The sequence below is a fragment of the Camarhynchus parvulus genome, chromosome 1A (genome assembly GCF_901933205.1).
Source record: "Camarhynchus parvulus chromosome 1A, STF_HiC, whole genome shotgun sequence".
Taxonomy (NCBI): domain Eukaryota; kingdom Metazoa; phylum Chordata; class Aves; order Passeriformes; family Thraupidae; genus Camarhynchus; species Camarhynchus parvulus.
In genome coordinates, this window is record NC_044586.1 from 55,662,266 (window position 1) to 55,682,650 (window position 20,385).

At 38.5% G+C, this 20,385-nt stretch overlaps 1 protein-coding gene across 5 annotated transcripts in view; it reads right to left on the bottom strand.

Annotated features, from left to right (window-relative positions):
• The window catches only part of KIF21A (kinesin family member 21A), an 86,232-nt gene that overhangs the window by 40,252 nt on the left and 25,595 nt on the right, over positions 1-20,385 (bottom strand). For all 5 annotated transcript variants that reach the window (XM_030961124.1, XM_030961127.1, XM_030961126.1 and 2 more), the window contains exons 2-10: positions 16,215-16,437; positions 14,752-14,934; positions 11,878-12,027; positions 11,105-11,239; positions 7,800-7,967; positions 6,277-6,392; positions 2,116-2,311; positions 1,147-1,336; positions 475-538 (exon numbers count right to left, since the gene is read on the bottom strand). In XM_030961124.1, coding sequence (XP_030816984.1) covers positions 475-538; positions 1,147-1,336; positions 2,116-2,311; positions 6,277-6,392; positions 7,800-7,967; positions 11,105-11,239; positions 11,878-12,027; positions 14,752-14,934; positions 16,215-16,437 — 1,425 coding nt within the window. The remainder of the gene's footprint in view (positions 1-474; positions 539-1,146; positions 1,337-2,115; positions 2,312-6,276; positions 6,393-7,799; positions 7,968-11,104; positions 11,240-11,877; positions 12,028-14,751; positions 14,935-16,214; positions 16,438-20,385) is intronic.

The following is a 20,385-nucleotide window of genomic DNA, read 5'->3' on the forward strand; positions in this document are numbered from 1 at the left end:
GATAGTATATGAAAGCTACACAGAAGCTCTAATATAAACTAAGGATAGGCCAGATTATTTTTTGCATGGTATATGTCCAAGACATAGATAAATAAAAATATCTAAAATATTTGAAAGTTTTTGAATTTTAAAAGAAAGTTGTTTTTTTAAATTTTTTTAAACAAGTAATTTCTCAGTGCCGTCATTTTTATATGAGGTTATAAAGTTCTGAAGGACTGTTCTAAGTTTTACTGTCCTTGGTACAAAAATATTAAGTTATCACCATAATTTAGGCAACATCTTACTCTCATTTCTATTGTCAGTTTGATCTCTAACATTTTACATTTTTGTGTCCAAGAGCAACACCAGATGGTCTTAGAAGCTGAAGGACCACTCTCCTAAAGTAATCCCTACAGAGGAAAACAGCCGAAGTATTGCTAACACTTCTAATATATTTTTAAACAAAAATCGTCCAAATACGTATAATGCAAATACCTGAGATCTTCTATTTCCTTGATATAGTTATGAATCATGTTGCTAATTTCTTCATTTCCTTCCCCTTTGAAAGACAGAGGGAAAAGGGGAATGAGGGAAGGGAAACATAGAGAAATGGTGGTAACAGTATAAACATATACAAATAAATAGGCACAAGGTACCAGCAAAGGGAAACAGTCACATGGGCTACACATATAAATCTTAACTTATTTGTAAAATAGCTTTCCTTCTTAAACTGAGTTACATTTTTTGTTCCTCTCTCATATGATCACCATACGTAACTTGTTTCCCATATTAGCACATTTTAACAATGCTTAAATCAAAATTACTTATCTGGAGTTTAATTTGGAGTCAAATTAACTTGGTGTGGTTGTTAAACCACCACAGGGGCTAAGCATACAAATAATTTATATATAAAAATAGTATTTAATGTTTCCTCTTGTTCACATTTCTAAATGAATGGTCAAATCAGGGTACCAAACTATTTATATTATTAAAAAAAGACTCCAGAAACAGAAGAAATAATCATATGGGGGCCTATCCCTGCCAAAGCAGGTCCTACATTGCTAATAAAAAGGCATAATTTCATTTCAAGGGATCAATGAAGCAAGGACATACAATTAATTTAAGTTCATGAGTTTATGAAGCAGTTTTTGCACATTCACAGCATACCTGTCCTGGCTAGCACTTGGTTGGCCTGATCACTCATCAGCTGCGTTATTCTGGCTCTAAGAGCATCAATAGTCTCTTGCATTGCTTTAATTCTAACACGCAGGTTGTTGTTTTCTGTTTGCAGCATTGCATTCTCATGGAACATGTCATTGATGCTTTCAACGCCTTCTTCATCTATAATCCTTTTACCCTTCAAGAAAGTAAAAATATTTTATTACTAGTCAAGGCTGACCTACACTTAAAAAAATTCTAAGTTAGTAAATGCAATCCACAGATGACTTAGAATGCCAAGCAGACACTCATAACACAGGATAATCTCTCAAAGAGTTTAAAACAATGATAAAGGGATAGTTTTCAAAAGACTGATGTCTGGGCCAACACCTTAGCATCTGGGTTTTGTGTAATTCCACATTAGTCTGAAATACAATACTTCTTGAAGAGGTTAAAAACAAGATAACTCTTTATCAAATCAGAATACTAGCTCAAGAAGAGCAAAAGGTGATCCTGTTTGGTGACAACCTTTATTGCTCAAAACGCTGAATTAAATTCAGAAAGAAACAGGCATGAGTATTTGTCTTATATACTTGAGACTCGATTTTTAAACAAACTGTTTTAGCCATCCAGGAAGTTTTCAAAACATACATAGTAACTGTACACATTCACTTATGCATCAATCTAAGTTGTGGTTTGGTCATTTTTGATTTCGAAGTGACTTTCTCATTGCCTTTCAAAAAGCAAACAGCATGCATCATCAGTAAATATCACTGACATTTGCTGACATCTCTTTGTTTGGGGATACAATCTACATTTTCTAAAAACATCTGGTTATCTCTGGAATTAAGTGTTGTTTACGTCAGGGCTGCTTTTCCAGTGTTTTTAATGTATGAAGTGGAAATAGTCAATGGGGAAAAAAACCCGGTGAATTATAAGCATTTTAAAGCAGAAGAAATCCTAAGAGGACAAACTTACAGTTTTGTATTCCATGAGTTCCATCTGTAACCGTGCAATCTCACTGCGCAAAGCATTAATTTGTTGACTGGCCCTGTCCTGATTAACCATCACCTTGTTCTTGATGTTCCGTGCCCGGTTGGCATACTTCAACGTGTTCAAAGTTTCCATGAAGTCTCGATCTGAAGGGCTCACACACGCTATCATGAGCGTTTGACTGGAAGCCAGAAACATAGGTCAGCATCACACACCAAGGAGAAAAAGAGCAGAGAGAAAATACCAGGTCCTCAGGCACAAGGTGAAACAAGAGTACCAACTTTATGGTATTTGTGAAAATATTTCTGCATCTAGCTCACTCCAAACCATGAACCACAAAGGTCAGCAGGTGCTACAGGTGCTATGTCTTGTATCTCCCTAGCATAGGGTAGGAGATGCTAGATCATTACTTGTTCCACACATGAAATTGTAAAAGCAATTAATGAGCATTTCCAGAAACATTTCTCAAATTACATTCAGTTTGCCTAATCATACATAAACTCAGATTAAGGAATTTATAGTCAACCTAAATTCCTCAACAGTGATTTGGATCATGCAGCTGTCAGGACTGCCTACTGTAATTCCTGAGTTGCTTACCTACTTCATCTGAAAGATGCCCAAATCCTCATCTTACCTGTCCATACATGTCTAATGTGCCTGTTCTCTACCTCAGGTTCTGAACTGGCTGAGTTCTCCACTGCAAGTTATCTTCTGTTCTCCAACAAAAGCCCAAAACTAGGACTTACCCTTAGCACTCTATGTCTGTAACCGTATTTGCACCACATTTCATAACACCACTGCTTAGGGCAACTTTCTGCAACAAAAAGCAGCAGGATCTGAGCTCTTGGCCCAAGAGGCCTATGAACAGCGACGCTTCTTTCAGCTTCCTACAACATCCTCTAGCCATCCCATCATGGGATATTATTGCAGGATGAGAACACAATCCATGCTCCAAATGAAATATCAAGCAGATTGACCAGTAGGAAACAGTAGGACAAAAGCAGAAAAAAACCCAAAACAATTTTCACTCCAGCCAAGTGCTTCCATCATTCAACAGGTTCCTTCCCTCTCTCCCTGGAGCATACTCATTTCTTGTCAGGTAAGAGCAGCCTAGAAGGTCAGAACCAGAATTCCAGCTGCAGGTCACTCTGAAGGTGCATACATTGCCTAAATTTTCAACAGAAAGGGAAAAACATCTGCATTTGATGGACTGAGAACACTCTTCCAGGTTTTAAAGGAACTTGCTTCTCCATTGCATGTCACAACTTGGATAGTTAAGTTAGGAAGAGTGAACTGTCTCTGGGGCAAAGGAGCTTTATCTGCATCAGGCAGGCTGGATTCTGATCTTCACCTTCTATAATTTCAGACTAAAACAAACAAATGAATCCCTGCAACAACTCTGTAAGGCAAACAATCATATTCACCATATACACTGGGAAATCAAGCTAGAAAGAGTAACTAGCCTGGGGCTACAAAAAAATTCACTTTCAGCAACTCTTCCTCAGTTCTCACCTGTATCTTTGTGCCAGTTCTCCAAACTCTTTTAGTCCTCTAGATAAGGCCATGCAAGATTGGGAACAATTTTTTTAATCCTGACATTGAGAATGCGCTTACTTTTCTAAACCTCAGGGGACTGGTTCTGCCTTGTGTTCAACTTGAACTCCAGTTTCCTATCTAAACTGTAAAATGGACCAGGGTTTTTTGACACTGTTCTACTTCCTTTATGTCACCACGTCTTTAAATTTCTCGCCCTGCTCCCGAAGTTAGGAAGGTTTGAATTTTTCATATTATACATTATAACATCCCTTTTAAAACACCAATACTCCATATTTTTATTTGAATAATTCAAGAAACATTAATATTTAAGTGCTGCTTCAGAACTGTTACAGCATTATACTTAAAATAAGGATTATTGTGAAAGTAGTACAGTGATACAATGTTTTCATCACTGTTAATTTAGGATTAATCCAAATCATTACTAGTAGATTTCTGTAAGTATTTTTTAAGAGAGAAACAATAATGTGGACAGTTATACCTAGGGTAGAAGTTGGAAGGCTACAGAAAAGGCATAAAGAAATCTAAATCTGATTGTCCAGGAGAAAAAACTGCAATAGATGTTAAAATTTAGCTTTCCCACGCATTTTGATTGCCAAAGCCCAGACAAGAAATCATTAAAAATGTGAGGGTTTTATATTAAAATATATATGAAAAAAATCTTCCTTAACAGCAACATGCTGATTTGAGATGTCTCAGCATGTATGTCACATACCAAAAAAGCCAGTGGGGAAGGAAGGCTTCCACACAATTCTCATCAGAAAAAAAGACAGAAAGAATACATACAAGTATCATTAAAACATTCTGGGGCAGCATTTCCTATCTGTACATTTGTGCTAGTTTTGGCTGGGATAGAGTTAACTTGATTCACAGCAGCTTGTTTGGATTTGTGCTGGAAACACCTACCATAGGTCCATGATGCAGATATGTTTGAGCTGCTGCTGAGCAGGGCTTTCACAGAGTCAGGGCCATTTCTGCTCCTCAGGCTGCCCCACCAGTGGGTGCACAAGGGGTTGGGAAGGGACACAGCTGGGACAGCTGAGCCCACCTGACCCAAGGGATATTCCATCCCATATGGAATCGTGCTCAGCATATGAAGCTGGGGTAATGAGACGAAAGGGGGGATATCCAGAGTGACAGCATTTGTCTTCCCAAGTCACTGTAAGGCATGATGGAGCTCTGCTTCCCTGGGAATGGCTGAACACCTGCCAGCCCATGGGAAGCGAATGATTTCCTTTGCTTTGCATGCATATGTGACTTTTGCTTTAGCTAACAAAGTGTCCTTATGTCAAACCCTGACTTTTCTCCCTTGTGATTCTCTCCGGGGGCAGGGAGGGAGTGTCCGTGCGGGGCTCGGCCGCCGCCCCTATCGCACACTAAATAAACTCCGGGACTGCTCCTGAAGAACACGGGGGGGAGCCGCAGAGCTGTCAGAGGCGAAGATATTTCAGAGTCAAAATAGTATTTCTACAAAAGGCCGATTTTAAAAGAGTTTGCAAAAACCATGCTCAGTAGATGGTGTACTTGATAAAAATTTAATGAAGTGCTTTTTGCATTTATTTACAGAAAGAGCTTAACAGAGCTATGCTGTTTGATTTCTTCTGATTTGTTTGTAATTCTTGAATTTCATTCTCCCTTTTGCACTTTTGAAAGTTTCTAGCCCTTATTTTACTTGTTTTTTCTGGCTCCCCCTCACATTGCAGTGCTTCAGCTTGTTACTAAAGCTATCCCTCTGAAGAGCATCACAACAGTTTGAGAATTTTCTTCCACTTCTCCCTACTCCTTTGGGTAAAAACTTCCTACTCTCCCAGACATAGGAGCCAGGCGTATTGGATCACATAAAAGAACAAGAGTACTACCTTATTAAAATATACTCAGCTTTGGTCCCTCATATTTGTACATGTTAGCATTACAAATACAAAATCTGTATTATTTTAATAAATTTGTTAATGTTTCCTTATATAAAGCCTTCAGAGGTCCAAGCTCCCCTTCACTGGATGTTCAGAATGTATACAAATGGATTCATACAAACCCTGGTGAAAGACTGCTTTGTTTTTATTAGGCTGCAATCCAGCATCGGGTAACTGAACAGATGCATCATAAACTGAGATACATAATCTCTAAAAAGATGGAAGTGACCTGTGGGTGGTAAACTGACTCCAAGCTCCTGTGCATGGCAGTCCGAGCAAACAATTCACCAACATTTAAAAAACAAAGCAACTACAACAACAAAAAAAACAATCTCTAAATGAGAAACTCATCACAGCTTTAAAATATGCTGTAAACAAAATCTACCATTTGTACTATCTACAATCTACAGATATTTTCATGGGAAGAACTTGCCTGAAAATGGTAACTTAAGTAACCTGAAGCTTCATGTCTAGTAAAATAACAATAGCACTGAAAAGAACAATGCAAAGATCCTCCTTAAAATCTTTCCCTTCCTTTGACAGCATTATTTGCATGCAATTTATCTCCAGAATCTTCCCCCAACAAGACTTTGTCATTTAATGTTCATTTTACTTTCTGCTGATTATGTTCTCATTCGTGCTCATTCACAAAGAAATACATAAAATGTTCCAATTTTCATACCTGTTTCCCCCAAGAGAGTCCTGAAGTAGCCTTGTAAGCTTTGAATCTCTGTATGGTACATGAGTTGCCTTCTTGCTTTTATCTCCCAGTGCACTAATTACATTGCCAAGTGCCAGCTATAAAACACCAAATCACAAAACACACAAGTCAGAATCACCTCCTGTGTAGTTTTATATTAAAACCCCTATAAACTGGAGTCAGCATATTGTGAGAAAATTAATATATTCATGACAGTTAGCATAAAAACATTTCTGAAGACTTCTGTATTTTACATTTAGAAATTCTTGTGTTATCAACAGTGCATCAGATGGCTTACAGTCTGGCACGTGGAAGTGCCAAAGCGCATAGCACAATTCATATGCACTACTAATATCTCATGTCAGTCACAAACTAAAGTTGGTACTACTTAATCTAACAAATATTTGCTTTGGATGATAATTAAATTGATCTTACTTCTAACAGTAGCTATAATTTCTTTAAAATTAATTTGATCAATCTGCTTTATGCTACATTTAGAATAAAATATGGGGCATTTTATGAAGAAAAAACCCCCAGAATTTAGTACCTCTACAGTTATAAAGCAAAAAAGATCTGATAATGATTTGAGCATTTAAGACTTGAAATTAAAGGCTTGTAGTCCATGGCTATCCTGTTCCATTACTAAAAGGATCTAATGCTTTTTTACAAACAATCAAACATTTGGCTGTGAAATTATTTATGTGGAAATGCACACACTTAGTCAAACTGAAGGACTTTGCTTTAGGTGGCGCCCTGTACTGCAAGTTCTTGCTTTGGAAATGCTGCAGTGATACCAGCAGATGAAGAACTGCACACACCCTGCTTGCTTTGAAGGATTTAAAGCACTTTCAATCTGTTCCACAAAACTGAGGGCTGGACTTCACTGTAAATAATAGGTTTGTGATCTTATATTAGTTACATCACACTGATTTTCACCTTCATGCACTTTATGTGTTCTTTGTTTGGACACAACCATGTCATCTAGATCCCCCAAATCCTGCTGGCTTTGTGCTTATGTCAATGATGAAATTGAACTGAATATTCTCTCTTCCATGTAATATAACCAGAAGAACTACAGAAAATAACCAATGTCATGATGGCAAGAGACTCATTGAGAAAATTCTAATTGTAAAATACCCCAGAAAACTGGTACTGCACAATAGCCCAGGAAAAAACGAGGTATGTTTTCACATATAGAACAGACATGTACTTTTGTGTCTCATTTAAAAGAGTTGCACAGAGCCTCCACATAGCCATGGTGCACAAAACAAAGATGTGAAACTACAATCGCCACTGATAATCACCAGCTCTATTTTTCAGTGCAGTTCAGCATTAACAAAAAACATTAAATACAGTTAATTTAAAAATTACTTCATTTTATACAGTTAATTAAAAAACAGCCAGTACACAGACAAAAAAAAATTAAGCTATAAGATATAAATTTCATTTCTAAGTGTTTGGCCTGGAGTTGTTTTACATCATATTGTATAGTTGTATAGTCTTACTAGTCCACAGTTGATGGAAATGCCTTCCTTTGCCCTTTCTCCTGTAGCTCCTGTTCGCTTTAACCTTTCAGATCCCGCCAGATCAACAAAATGAAACTTGGCAGTAAGAGTTTCATATTCATTCATCTCAGAAGACTCAGATATTATCCTGTTGTCAGTGGCATTATCCTGAAGCAAAGAAGAACCCACAAGGCTTGGTGAGATCTTTCACATTAACATTTGCAAAGTTCAATCAACAATTATTTACAAAACTACCTCTTTACTAGGACCATCTCCTTATTCTTTCTTTTATAACAGTATTTTGAAACATACTATCTCCATTTTAATCATAGGTACTAACATATTATTCTTGAAGACCTAGTTCTAGATGCATGTGATTAAAAACTACTTTAAGTACAAGCTACTATTGCTTCTTGATGAAGAAATAATGGGAAACATCTATTAAAATATACACGTCTCCAGCAAGGTCAGCAACAAATTTGTATCTCTCCTAAAATGCACTCTTGAATCAATTGTCAAAGGAAACAGATTTAAAAAAACCAAACAACTCTAATTACATTATTATCCCACAAAGTCACCAGAACCAGCTAGTTTATAAACCTACTGAATAGCTGAAAGATATTTTGATTTTATACCTCTCTAAACCCCACCACCAGCCTCCCTGTGGGATGATTCTTCAACTTACATTCGGAATTTTTGTTGGAAACCATTTCTCCTAGCAGTCAGTATTCCACTAGCACTTCTGACGTCCCCAGGAAATAAGAACAGTAGAGGGAACAAGGGCAAATGAAGAGGTTCCTTTCTCCCTTCCACCTTCCTCCCCCAGGTAATGACCAGCACTTGCTGCAAAGCCTCTGTCAGTGGAGGGAGCCTGCCCAGCATTCCAAAGCACTGCAGGAAAATTATCCTTTTCCATTACACAATCCCAAACTTTTTTATGGTCGATTAGTTTGGTTCTACCATTCACTGTAGACTTCTATTTTACTTCAAGTGTAGTTAGATTTATTGTCAGGAAAGTAACACAATGAGAAAAATCTTTAAATCACTCACTTCTTGACCTTGCTGGTAAGACACCCATTGCAGGGCAATTTCTACTAACTTGGCACGGTGTCGGATAATAAGCACATATGGAGTGTATACTGGATTCATAACAAACTCTCACAGCCCAAATTACAAGCTTTATTAGGAATTTCTAATCACATTAAGCATAGAAAACCCAGAAAAACCTTAAAAAACAAAACCAAAAAAATCCAAACAAAAAAAAAAACCAAACAAAACCAAACAAACAAAAAAAAACCCCAAAAAACAAACAAACAAACAAAAAAAAACACCAACCAAACAAACTCAAGCCTAATGAAAAAGCCAAACACAGACCCTCAGGTATTCTGTGGTGACGTTTACGTCCTTGGCCAGCCAGCCTACAGTTCCCTTTGCTACTGCAAAGGGTAATGCAGGTCTCTGCAGACCAAACTCTTCTGATGGTAGTTAAATATTTCATGCATCCTTTTGTAGCAGTAACAGAAGAGAATGGGAACTGTGCCACTTCCACAAGACCAGCAATCATTATTTCTGTTATTTGATGTTTACACTCTGGGGGCCACACTCTTATTCCCAGCCCTCAGAGCCATGATTAATGCATCCCTTCACTGTCCCTCATTTAGCAAGTGAAATGCACATCCAGAAACTTCCCAGAAGCCTGGCTGGTGTGCAAAGAGCCCCAGGAGCATGTCTGAGCACTGCAGCCCTGGCTGCCTGCCAGCCCTGGGCACGGGCCACCGCACAGAGGGGGCACGGCCACGGCTGTCACCCGAGAAGGAGAAACCGCGTTGCCCTAGTAACAAAGGTCTCCCAAAACTGTTGTCTGCAGAAACTTGAGCTACATCTCTCCTGGCCACCCAATAATAGCTTGTATTAATTTAGAGTCCAGGAGCGTTCAGAGGACAGTGTCAGGTCTATCCTCTACTCTCCTAAACAATATGGGGAAAGAAGAGGATGCTGTCTTAAAAAATTAAGGGTTTAGAAATGCCCAGCTCCACAGTCAGATTATCTTGTGCGTATCTCCCAAGAAAAGCTGAAACAAAAGAGTTTGACATAAGGCAGAAGGTGGCCACCTCTTCCTCTAACACAAGCCTCTGCAAAAACACAGGCAGAGCTGGAGCAGTTCAGCTGGCGAGGAAGGCTGCAAGTGCATCGGCACAGGGGGACTGCTGTGCCAACAGCCTGCAGAAACAGGCCCCCAGAGGACTTCTCACTCTCCAGTAGACAGTGTGCAACAAAAATTTCCAAGCAGACAGCATCACCACGCAGCGACTGAAGTGCCCTCTGTGGGCTTGGAGTGTGATGCCAATCCCTCCCAAGTGAAGACAGCTGACCACACCATCAAATCCACAGTTTCAGCATGGAAAGCAGAAAGAAGTGTTTTTAGCAGGTGTATAAAGCAGGTCTACATACCACAAAGGACCAGGAGGGAACACTCATTTTGCCTGTAAATGATTATTTGCCGTATTAAAAAATAAAAGCAACCCCCCAAAAAGCACTGCAAATCCAATTCACTGTTCCACATGCTTAAAAATGTGATAACTATGGGTCGGATGCTAGCCAGATAGTATGTAATATTTAAAAATTATATGCAAAAGACCTTTAGAATACTCAAGTTAAGTCAACCTGAAGGTAATGTAGTTTTCAGTAATGTGGATTTCTTCAGAGCTCTCCCCTTTACAACATACACCGAACAGCAACTAACAGCTGAATGCAGAATATTCTACAGAACAGCTTCATGTTCATTCATAGTTTGAATTTCAGGTGTATAGATTTAACAAAATACCTGCACCCTGAATATACAGCTATTTAAAATACACACACTGAGCCTCAGAATTTAATGCTTTTCTACTTGCACCTTATTGGATATCAACAATTAATCTGAAATATCCAAGCAGTTTCAGTTAGCTGACTGCAAGTTTAAACCCACTAACTGCTAAGACACTTAAATGTGCTTTCCCAATTAAAGACAAATTATATTTTAACTTTCTCACTTGTGTATGTCGCAACAAAATACTGAAGAAAGCACTAGGAGAGAATAGGTAGGTTCCTGTAAGAGTCTGCAATTTATAGTTGCCTCTGGCTAGAGGATGGTTACATACACACAGATTAAATCAAATTATTATAATGCTTAGCAAATTCATCAAGCATTATGATGACTACAGCATCCTTACTAAGTCCAATTCAAATAGCAGTGGCTGCCAAAACTATACCCATTTTGAAAAATGGCTACTAAAGAGAAGTTTACCAACAGCATAAGTACGTACGGCATTAAACGCGGGGCAGACTCTGGTCTGACACAAGTGTATGGTGAAGATAGCGTGTGACCGTGAGCTCTGAACGTTCATCTGAGTGCTGGCAGTGGTTCGAGACAAAGCTCCCAGCTTCAAGCACTGCATCATCTAGAAAACAGGCAACAAGGACATTGCGTCCCTTGCTGGTTAAAGGTAAAATGTTCTATAGCTAAAATTTCTCTCTTTGCTATGCATTCAGTTCCTATATGCAAAAAAAAAAAAAAAGGACAAAGATCCTTAAATAAGCAAACTAAAAGTATTTTTTGTGATTTCTGTAAAATACTTAAATCTTCGTATTCCCCTCTTTAGCGTACCCTGGTAGTAACATACCTATCTTCATTCACCTGTACAAAAAAAAGTAAAATAACATTTGTATTCAGATTTACAGTGTACGTGAATAGCAGTTTATTTCACATCAGCCAAAGGCAAAGTTTTCCTCTCAAAGAAAAAATAATATACGTAAGATTTGGGAGATCAGATTTACATATTCCCCCAACAGAACTATATTATGAACAAAAGTCTCTTCCCAGCTTTAAATGAAAGTGATATGTACTTAGTATCAAATATATCAGATTTAAGGCTAAAAAGAATTAAGAAAATAAAAACTTTAGCTAGCTTTTACATTTAATTGCCCAGGAGACAGATATAAGCTAGCATGACCTCGATTTTTAAACAGACATCAAAGCATACAGACATTTTTAGAATCTACTTGGCACGTTACAGTGTAATTTATTTCCAGTTATCACCTCAGATTCTCCATTCACAGTTCGAGTTGTAACGCCCACTGTATAAATTCCTCCTGCTGAATCTTCATGTATTTTAATATTTGATTTTTTATTCTTCGCATCAATATCACGTGTGGTATCAAACAGATCAAGAATTTCTTCATTGTAAAGCTGAGGAGAAAAAAAGACAAAAAACATATAATTTTTGGAGGAATTCCTCCAATGACTATCAAATCTGTGCGTGGCACATACCAAAAGTTGTAAAAATCCAAATGTCTCAGCTCCCGAAAGATGTGAGACATCCAAACTTACAAGGACAACAGGTGACAGAGCAGCTGCAAATTAAGTGACCTGCACAACTTCCTATTATGCCACCCCAAGATGCAGTAAATTCCTTCACATTGCCAGATTTGAGGTAAAATTCTTCGGTGGGACCAGGGAAGAGGAGGAATGTGGTGCCAGCAGAATAAGAGTGGTTTCTGTGGCAGGCACCTGCTGTCTTCAGATTTAACCTTGGGCTTTTCTTTTGTGGATTCAGTTGTCTGCACCCTGCTCCAAACACTTCCAACTCACTCCACTTGCTCTCCCTGCCATTGCACCTTTCCTGATCTCCTCTCTCACACCTCCGCATTTCTATGGCTCTCATTTAGGGAAATCTTCCTGGGCAGGAAGGAATTTGACATATAATAATAGTTTTCGTGCAAGCTGCTTCTTAAAGACACCAAGCATCAGTCCAAAAATACTATGGCATGGCTTCTTGAGCTGGGCTTTTGTGGTCCATGAGAATATCCTCAACTTTATGCAGTGTTTAGATTGAAGACATCGGGGGAAAAAATCCAGACAACCCACCCAGAAAAAAACCACTATCCCACTGAATTTCATGGCTGAAGTCTCTGCCTGTGTACCCTGGAACATATCAAGTGTCTCTAATTTAGTTACACTAATTCATGCCAGCAAAGCTCAGCCAGGACTGATTCAATTCCTGATCAAAATCCCTAGGCAACAGTCAAAGAACCACTACAACAGATCTGTAGTGGTTCTGTTCACACAAGGTACTTTCTCATAGCAATGAAAGGAAGTGGCTTTCTCCTCTCAAAAGCAAAAAGTCATCCCTGAGAAGAAAAAAAACAGCATTTGTGAATGTGATGCTTTTAATCCTTTACACAGTAAAAAAGGAATTATATTTAATTATTAGGCATAGATAGCCTATGTAGGAATCTTCTTACTAATGTTTTACCTTCACAAATTCAAACAAACTGATGCCACAGTTTGGAGCAGATCCTGATAACACACCTGCAATTGGATGGGACTGCATATGCCTGTCTTTTGAAAAAGCAGGAAAGCAAGGAGTTAAGGGAGCCAGACTGCAGCCAACTAAAGAAAGGCAAGAAAGCAGCAAACAGAAGTCACTGTTCCCAACAGTTATCCAGCTGTAAGACTTCAAAGTTATTCCAAAAATACAATCTTGCTTCAACTTGCTCAACGACTAAATTATTGTTTATGCAACCCAGCTCTAATGGTAGACAGGACGGGAGGAAGAAGATACTTTTTGACACAAGAATAGTGTATAATATCAAACTAATCTGAAAAAGTTCCTGCTGGGAAAGTTTTAGTAAAAGAAAAAAATCTACCAACTAAAATGACTTCTTTTTTAAGGTAGAAATTATTATATACATCATTTAACCTTTCTTTAAATAGATAAACAAGACAGGTTTCAGTATGTACAGTTCAGCTGAAACACATTGCAATGGCTGCAATTGTTCATACCATTCTCACTGTAACATTTAATCACTGCCCTGTATTTTGGGACTCAATCATATTTGTAATGTTATGTCAAAAAACACAATAAATTCAGAAACCACACTGGTTACTGCTCCTTAGGCTACTCATGTTGCAGCTGCCTAAGCAAAGCTGCAGCTCCCTGGTGCACAGAGTGGAGCATTCCCACAGCACATGCTCAAGCCAACTCTCCCTGGGCAAATATTAGCCAGAGCAACAAAAGGTTCTGCATAAGGGTAGCAACACCAAACCTAGACTGATGCAAAACTAATGCCAGCTTGTTAATGACTAAAGGACTTGGTTTTATTGCTGCTGAAGTAAACTAACAGCGTTTCTCAGGGTAATATTGAAGTGGGGGTTTCTACCCCCAAGCAGATAAAGTTGTACATACTGAAGTAGCAAAACAGATTTACACCTGCTCTTCCTAAAATTGATTCTGCCTCTCTGTGTGCCTGAAGTATCAGATTTTGCAGGCTGGTAGTAAATGTAAATACGTTACACCCAAATCAATCAATTTAAAGAGCAGTTCCACAGCCAGGAGACACAGTATAAACCCTACAAGGCATAAAGCAACAGCTGCTGCAGGTCAGAAAGATTACACATGTTATGGCCCCTTACCAGTAACTGTGTCTACAAGAAAGTACAAGGGGAGCAGTTTTGCCACACAGATTTTGAAAGCTAAAGATATCTATGACAAAGTGACAAAAGCAGGCAAAGCATGGTCACTACTTGAAGCCACAAAGTAGAGTTAGGGGGCTTTTATAATTTTTTGTTTTAAAGTTGTGTCAAGAATTACCAATAGGCAAGAGCAACAGCCCTACAAACAGAAAGGGATAAATGATGACAAACAAATATTCCTATACTTCAAAATAACACTATAAAGGGAAGTAGTAAAATAATTTGAGTAAGATAAAAGGACTTTTTCATAAATTGAAGAGCTGAAGCAAATCCCATACATTTTCCTTGTGAAATCTTATATGTTAATTCAAAACATCTTGGGAGAAAAGAAAATTTAAAAGAAGCAACCAGAAAAAACATTTAATTGGTTTTCTAAAAAAAAAAAACCTACCAAAAAATCCTCATAAAGTTACATCCACAAATGTGGATTATATTTACCTCTAAGAATTGTGCATTCACTTTAAAATCTGGAGGTGGAAGTCCTTGCTTAATAGCACCTTGTTTTTTTTCTTCAATACATCTGAAAAGGTGCTTAACAGCACGTGATATAATGCCTTGCTCCTCTTCTGTTATGTTGACATCAAATCCAGTGCCCATGGTGTATGTTTTGCCAGCACCTGTCTAATTTGAAAAAGGAGTAGTCACTAGAACATGTTAATAGCACCAAATCATCACAGAAATACAGTTTGTGCACACTAACGTTCACATCAACCTGCCATCTTTACAATATTAACACACACAACAACAGGTCACTTTGGAAAATGGATAAACAGCAGAATTTGGACAAACTCTACTGTTTATCCAGAGATCACATACAAGCAGGCAGAGAGCAGTTCAATCTTTCATAACCCTTCCCCTAGAAACTCTCCCTACCCAGTCCACATCAGCCTTGAGCTGTCTCCTCTAGGTCAAAAGATGAGTTAATGTTTCCAACCAAGGCTGTTAATTGAAACGTGTATTTTGAAGGTAAAAGCAGCATTTGCAATTCTTTACTGAAGTAGATCAAATGACTCCCTTAATTAAGATGTCTGAATATCCCAGGTATTATATTCCCATTGTTCTCACTTTATACTAAAGAATACAAGCTCTATCTTCACTAGGAAGATAATTTAATTAAATGTTAAGTCCAATAGAAGTCAAGGTAGTGTAGTGTTTTCACTTAATTAGTGGGCCAAGTCTAAGACAAAGATAGGATCACACAGCTGAACATAATCTGCTAAACTGGATCTGCAAACTGCTTTGTTTGACTAGAAATAGACTTCACCTGGCTAACTTGAGATGCAACACCTAACAGGTGAAATTCAGCATCCAAGACCACATTTTATACAATCAACTTGTAAAGAAATATTTGGAAGACAGTAACACTGTCTACATTGTGCTCAGCTTTGAGTGTGCCCAGTGTACTAAGAGGGTGTGTTCTCGATGAAAGGTTCTCTGACTTTGGAATCTGATCTCTACATTTTGCCCACAAGCAAACAATGTGGCCTGAAGTTCTCCAGGATCTATTTTTAAAAAGCTCCTATTCCCAAAAGTCTCTAAAAATGCAGTGGGTTGAAAAGTTGCTCAGAAAAGAATCTCAGTAGAACCTATCTCTATAGTGCAAGTGAGTAGGTCAATAATTTGTATTGCTGCATTGAGGTGAATTCAGGAATTATACGGACTGATACTATTTTCAGCATTACTATTAAATTCAGATCTGTGGCCTATATATATATTGTGTTTCAACTGCCAGTCTGAACAGAATTTATATAAACTTAACACTCTCCTAGAGGGTAACTCATTGAAAATAAACCCACGATGCTAAAACCAGATTAATGCATTCAGAAATTTAAGAGAAAAATCAGTTTCAAAACACTGTTTATTCCAAAATAAATGCTTTAAAACGACATTGTGAAGCTTACCTGGCCATAAGCAAAGACAGTGGCATTATAGCCTTCAAAGCAACCTTCAATCAGCTTTTCTATGCACTGTACATAGATCTCTTCTTGCTGTGAGTCAATGTTAAAGACATAATCAAAAGTGAAGGCCTTATCTTTTCCCAAGAACACTTGAGGTTCACCAGGTGTGACAGATGTACAGATATGGCATCCTTCAATCTTCTCTTTGGCTAACTGAGGTCTAATTCTGTTTTGGAAGAGATAAAAAGAACTATTAGAAATTCTCGTAATCAAAAAGAGGAGTATAGAATAAAAAGAAGGGATCTGAGAATTCCTTAATGACTGAGAAGTGAGAATTTCTCTTCACCAAGCCAGAAGGATTTTGGTTGTCTGAGCCACAGTACAGACTGCATCAGCCATAAAACTGCCCATGCAAATGACACCATCTTTTCTGAAGATTCACCTACTTCAAGCTGATGACCTGCCCAGAACTCTGAATGTTTCTGTATGTTTATTATGCATTACTGAAGAGTCACTTTTCTATGTTGTTTCAGACTTGGAAATCAAGATTTCCAGTTTTATCAAACTTCTGCATGCTTTCATTGTAAAAACAGTAATTTTACTTTTTTTACAAGCAAGTTAAATGTGAAAAAAAAATACAGGAGAGTTTAAATAGCAATTTGGGAGCAAGGACCCACCAACACCTAGCTCAGCTGGTTAGAGCCTGGTGCTAGTGATGCCAAGATTGTGGCTTCAGTTTCTATATGGGCCATCCACTCAAGAGCTGGACTTGAAGATCCTTATGGGTCCCTACCAATTCAGAATATTCTCTGGTATCATCTCAAATGAAAGCCTCCTTGCTGTGAGAGCAATGACAGCAAAGAAAAGGCTACATTGCTTCTTTCCTTTTGTCAGAAAAGGAACTTGTACAACCAGAACACTTCTGTGAAATGCTTGGTTTCAGTGAAATACACCTTCAGACAACAGAAAAAGAACAATATTTAACAAGTTCTAAAGGTAAGAGTGTCTCATTCCTCATTATTCCCCTCTAAGGCAAATTTCAGCTTTTATTTCAGTTTGTTCAGCTTCTTATTTTACAAAGTAACTTGTAGAATATAGCTTGAACTTCTTATATTCTATAATTTTACTAATTCCTCCGCATTCTTAACACTCTTGCAGCCTCATCAAATTGAATTCATGTACTGGCCTCACAACTAATAATGACTGCAGAAGCTTGTGATTCCATGGGTTTAATGATTAACTATCAAGAAGAAAAACTCTGGCTCACTTAACACACTGCTCTTAGCTGTAAGTAACTAATAATTTGCTTACAAAGCTACCTTTTTAAAAAGATATTTCCAAGTTCCAAAAGCAGCCCCAAAAAAACAACCCAAACCAAACCCAAACACACAAAACCCACACCAAAACATGCGCAGTGTGAAGCTTAAAAGATGCGACAAAGAGGGCTAATAAGAACGATAAAAAGATGCAGTACAGCTACATACAAACAGAAACATGGAATATTTTATACTGACCTTCCAATTAGATAAAGCTTCTGTGTGGCTACAGGCACAGAGTATACTTAAAGGCACATATTCATCTCATATTCCATGTTTTAAGGGACATTAGTGCTCTCTTTAGAGTAGCTGTGCTGCCTTGAGGCAAATTCCCCAACATTTTCAGATATTACATGTTGGTTTGGATGACAGACCAGTTTCGATGTGCACAATTTACACCCCCTTCAGAGGAAACTAAGCCAAAATGCTCAACTCCAAACACATAAAACTTGTTCCAAATTCTAATGGGAGCATAAGGGCCCAAAGCTACCTGCTGATCTACTGGGACTGTGCCAACACCTGCTGATACAGAGAGAGCTTGTCTCCAACAAATGAGTGGATTGCTGCAGACTAATTATGTACATGTTAGATAAAGTTAGAAATACCCTGCTTGAAAAAAAGATACCAAAAAAACCACCAAAACTCACAGAGCATGATCAATCTACTCTTTACTGCAGATTCTGAATTTTTCACTGAGGGATGTGCACTGCTGTCAAGAGTATTTTTCAGATTTTTTTATTCTGAAGGTTTCATTACATCCCACATATGACACTGGAGAGTAACCTTAATTTATCTGTATGGTTTGTACACATTAATTCCAGTATAGAAACTTCTTTAATGATCAGGAGGTACCACCCTTGTCAGCTTACCCTCTCGTGTAAAGTGAAAATTAGCTAAACCTTTGAAAAACATCATTAAAGATTATATGATGTGCAAAACAGGCATAAATAGTCTACAACTAGCATTTGCATTTAAGGACGCAAAGTATATAATATAGGTCAAATTTTCTCTCTAACAACATCATAAGGAGTTTTTTTTTTCTTTAAATGAAATAAGAATGCTAAAAGTAATACAGGATTTACATAGCTCCTTCAGTAACAACCAACTTGATCCACTTGTACCTGTGTTGACTGAACACAGAATCTGATAAATATGTACAGAAGCTTGTAATACATTTACTTCCTTCTAAATTAAGGAAATTTTGGTAATAAAATAGCTTTTATTTCTAAGTAGAGAAAGTCTTCAAAGAAAAATTAATCATACGCCTTTTCTAAAAGCATTCTACACAACTGGAAGGTCAAGCAAATAAAACACTGCAGCTTGATGTCTAAAACAATAGTTTGAAAATGCCTACTCAGTAGGTTATTCTGCTGCCTTCTTCTACTGCTGTGAAGTCAGTCAGAGGGCAAGCTCCTTTTTCAGACTAAGCACTCTTGTTCTTTCACTAATCCAGTGCACCAGCACAGAGGCCATTAATTGTCCTTACAGGAATGAACTCTGAAGGCTCATAAAGGTCCAGAGGCATGTCTCATTGCCTTCCAGAGTAAAACAGCTTGGGAAGGTCTCTTCTAGAAATCTAGATGGGAAACACATTTTCAACATCAAGCAAGCTTTAGTGCATCCCAAAAACACAACTTGTCCCCAGTTCCAAAAAGGCTTTTAGCAACAAATTGCAGAATGAAGTCAAGGAGTTTTTTTAAGAAGCTTCTTCTTCATATGTTTTTATTCTACGCTTGAAAGAAAATTAATTTTCTACACTGATGAACTGATGCAATTATGACAGGTGCCAAATAAATTTCTCCCTTCTACTACTAAGTAAAGGCTGACTGACGATGAAAAGGAACAGCATGCCTAAAATATCAATGATTTGCATGATAGTTATTCCAGTGATGACAGGACTGTAAGGCGAGCAGTTTCAATGTCGCCCAGCAGAGACTTCCCACGAGATTCCTCCCAGCCAGGGCCAGGTCCTGCCCGCAGCCAGGCAGCTCCTCCCAGAGCTCTGCTGCTCAACAGCAAGCTGCACACATCAGCCCAGCACAACCAGCCCACAGCTGAGCTGAGGGGCATCTGTGGCACTGCTAGCAGCTTCTCACCAGCTCAGCCACTTCCCCTGGTTGTAACACAGAGATCCAGCAGTGATGATGGGGTCCTTCCTCCCTAACTTACCACTAAATCTGAAGGCAGTGCTAGGAGAAAAAGCAGCATTCTACCAGCATTTAGGAAACACAAAGGAAAAACAAAGCACGTCTCACCACAACAGGGAAGCTTCACACCAAAGACAGACTCCCTTCTCATTCTGTCACTGCTCTTACACAATGTCCCACCCTGCTGTGGAGCTGAGAGGTAGCAGAAACAGATCATGACTGCATCAGGTTTGAATGACATCTCCCCCCAAAAGAGATGTGCAAACAACAAACCTTCATCACCAGCCTGAGGCCTCCTCAAGGGATACTTCATGCTCTGAAATCTATACAGCTCTCTTGCTAAGTTTGTGTCCTAGGTTACAATACAAAGATATGTTCTATTCCCATCCTCAAGAGCTGTTGAAACCAGGAGGAGCATTGTTTTTTCCTTATCTCCTGTTAATGGGCCCATCAATGCCTTTTCCACATGACTCAGGGATCCTAACTCCCTCTGGGAGCCATTTCTGTTAAATGGACCCACTGCATGACTCATAGAATGATATCAGCCCATTGCGAGATGCTCCACCCAGGAGGGAGGAGCTAAGCATCCCCACCTGGATATAGTCTGGGATTTGGGACACAACAAGCAGTCTTTCCACTGGATTCCCAGAGGAATGCTGTCCTTACCCACTGGTTTCCAGAGGACAAGAGCTACCAGATGGTTTCCACAGG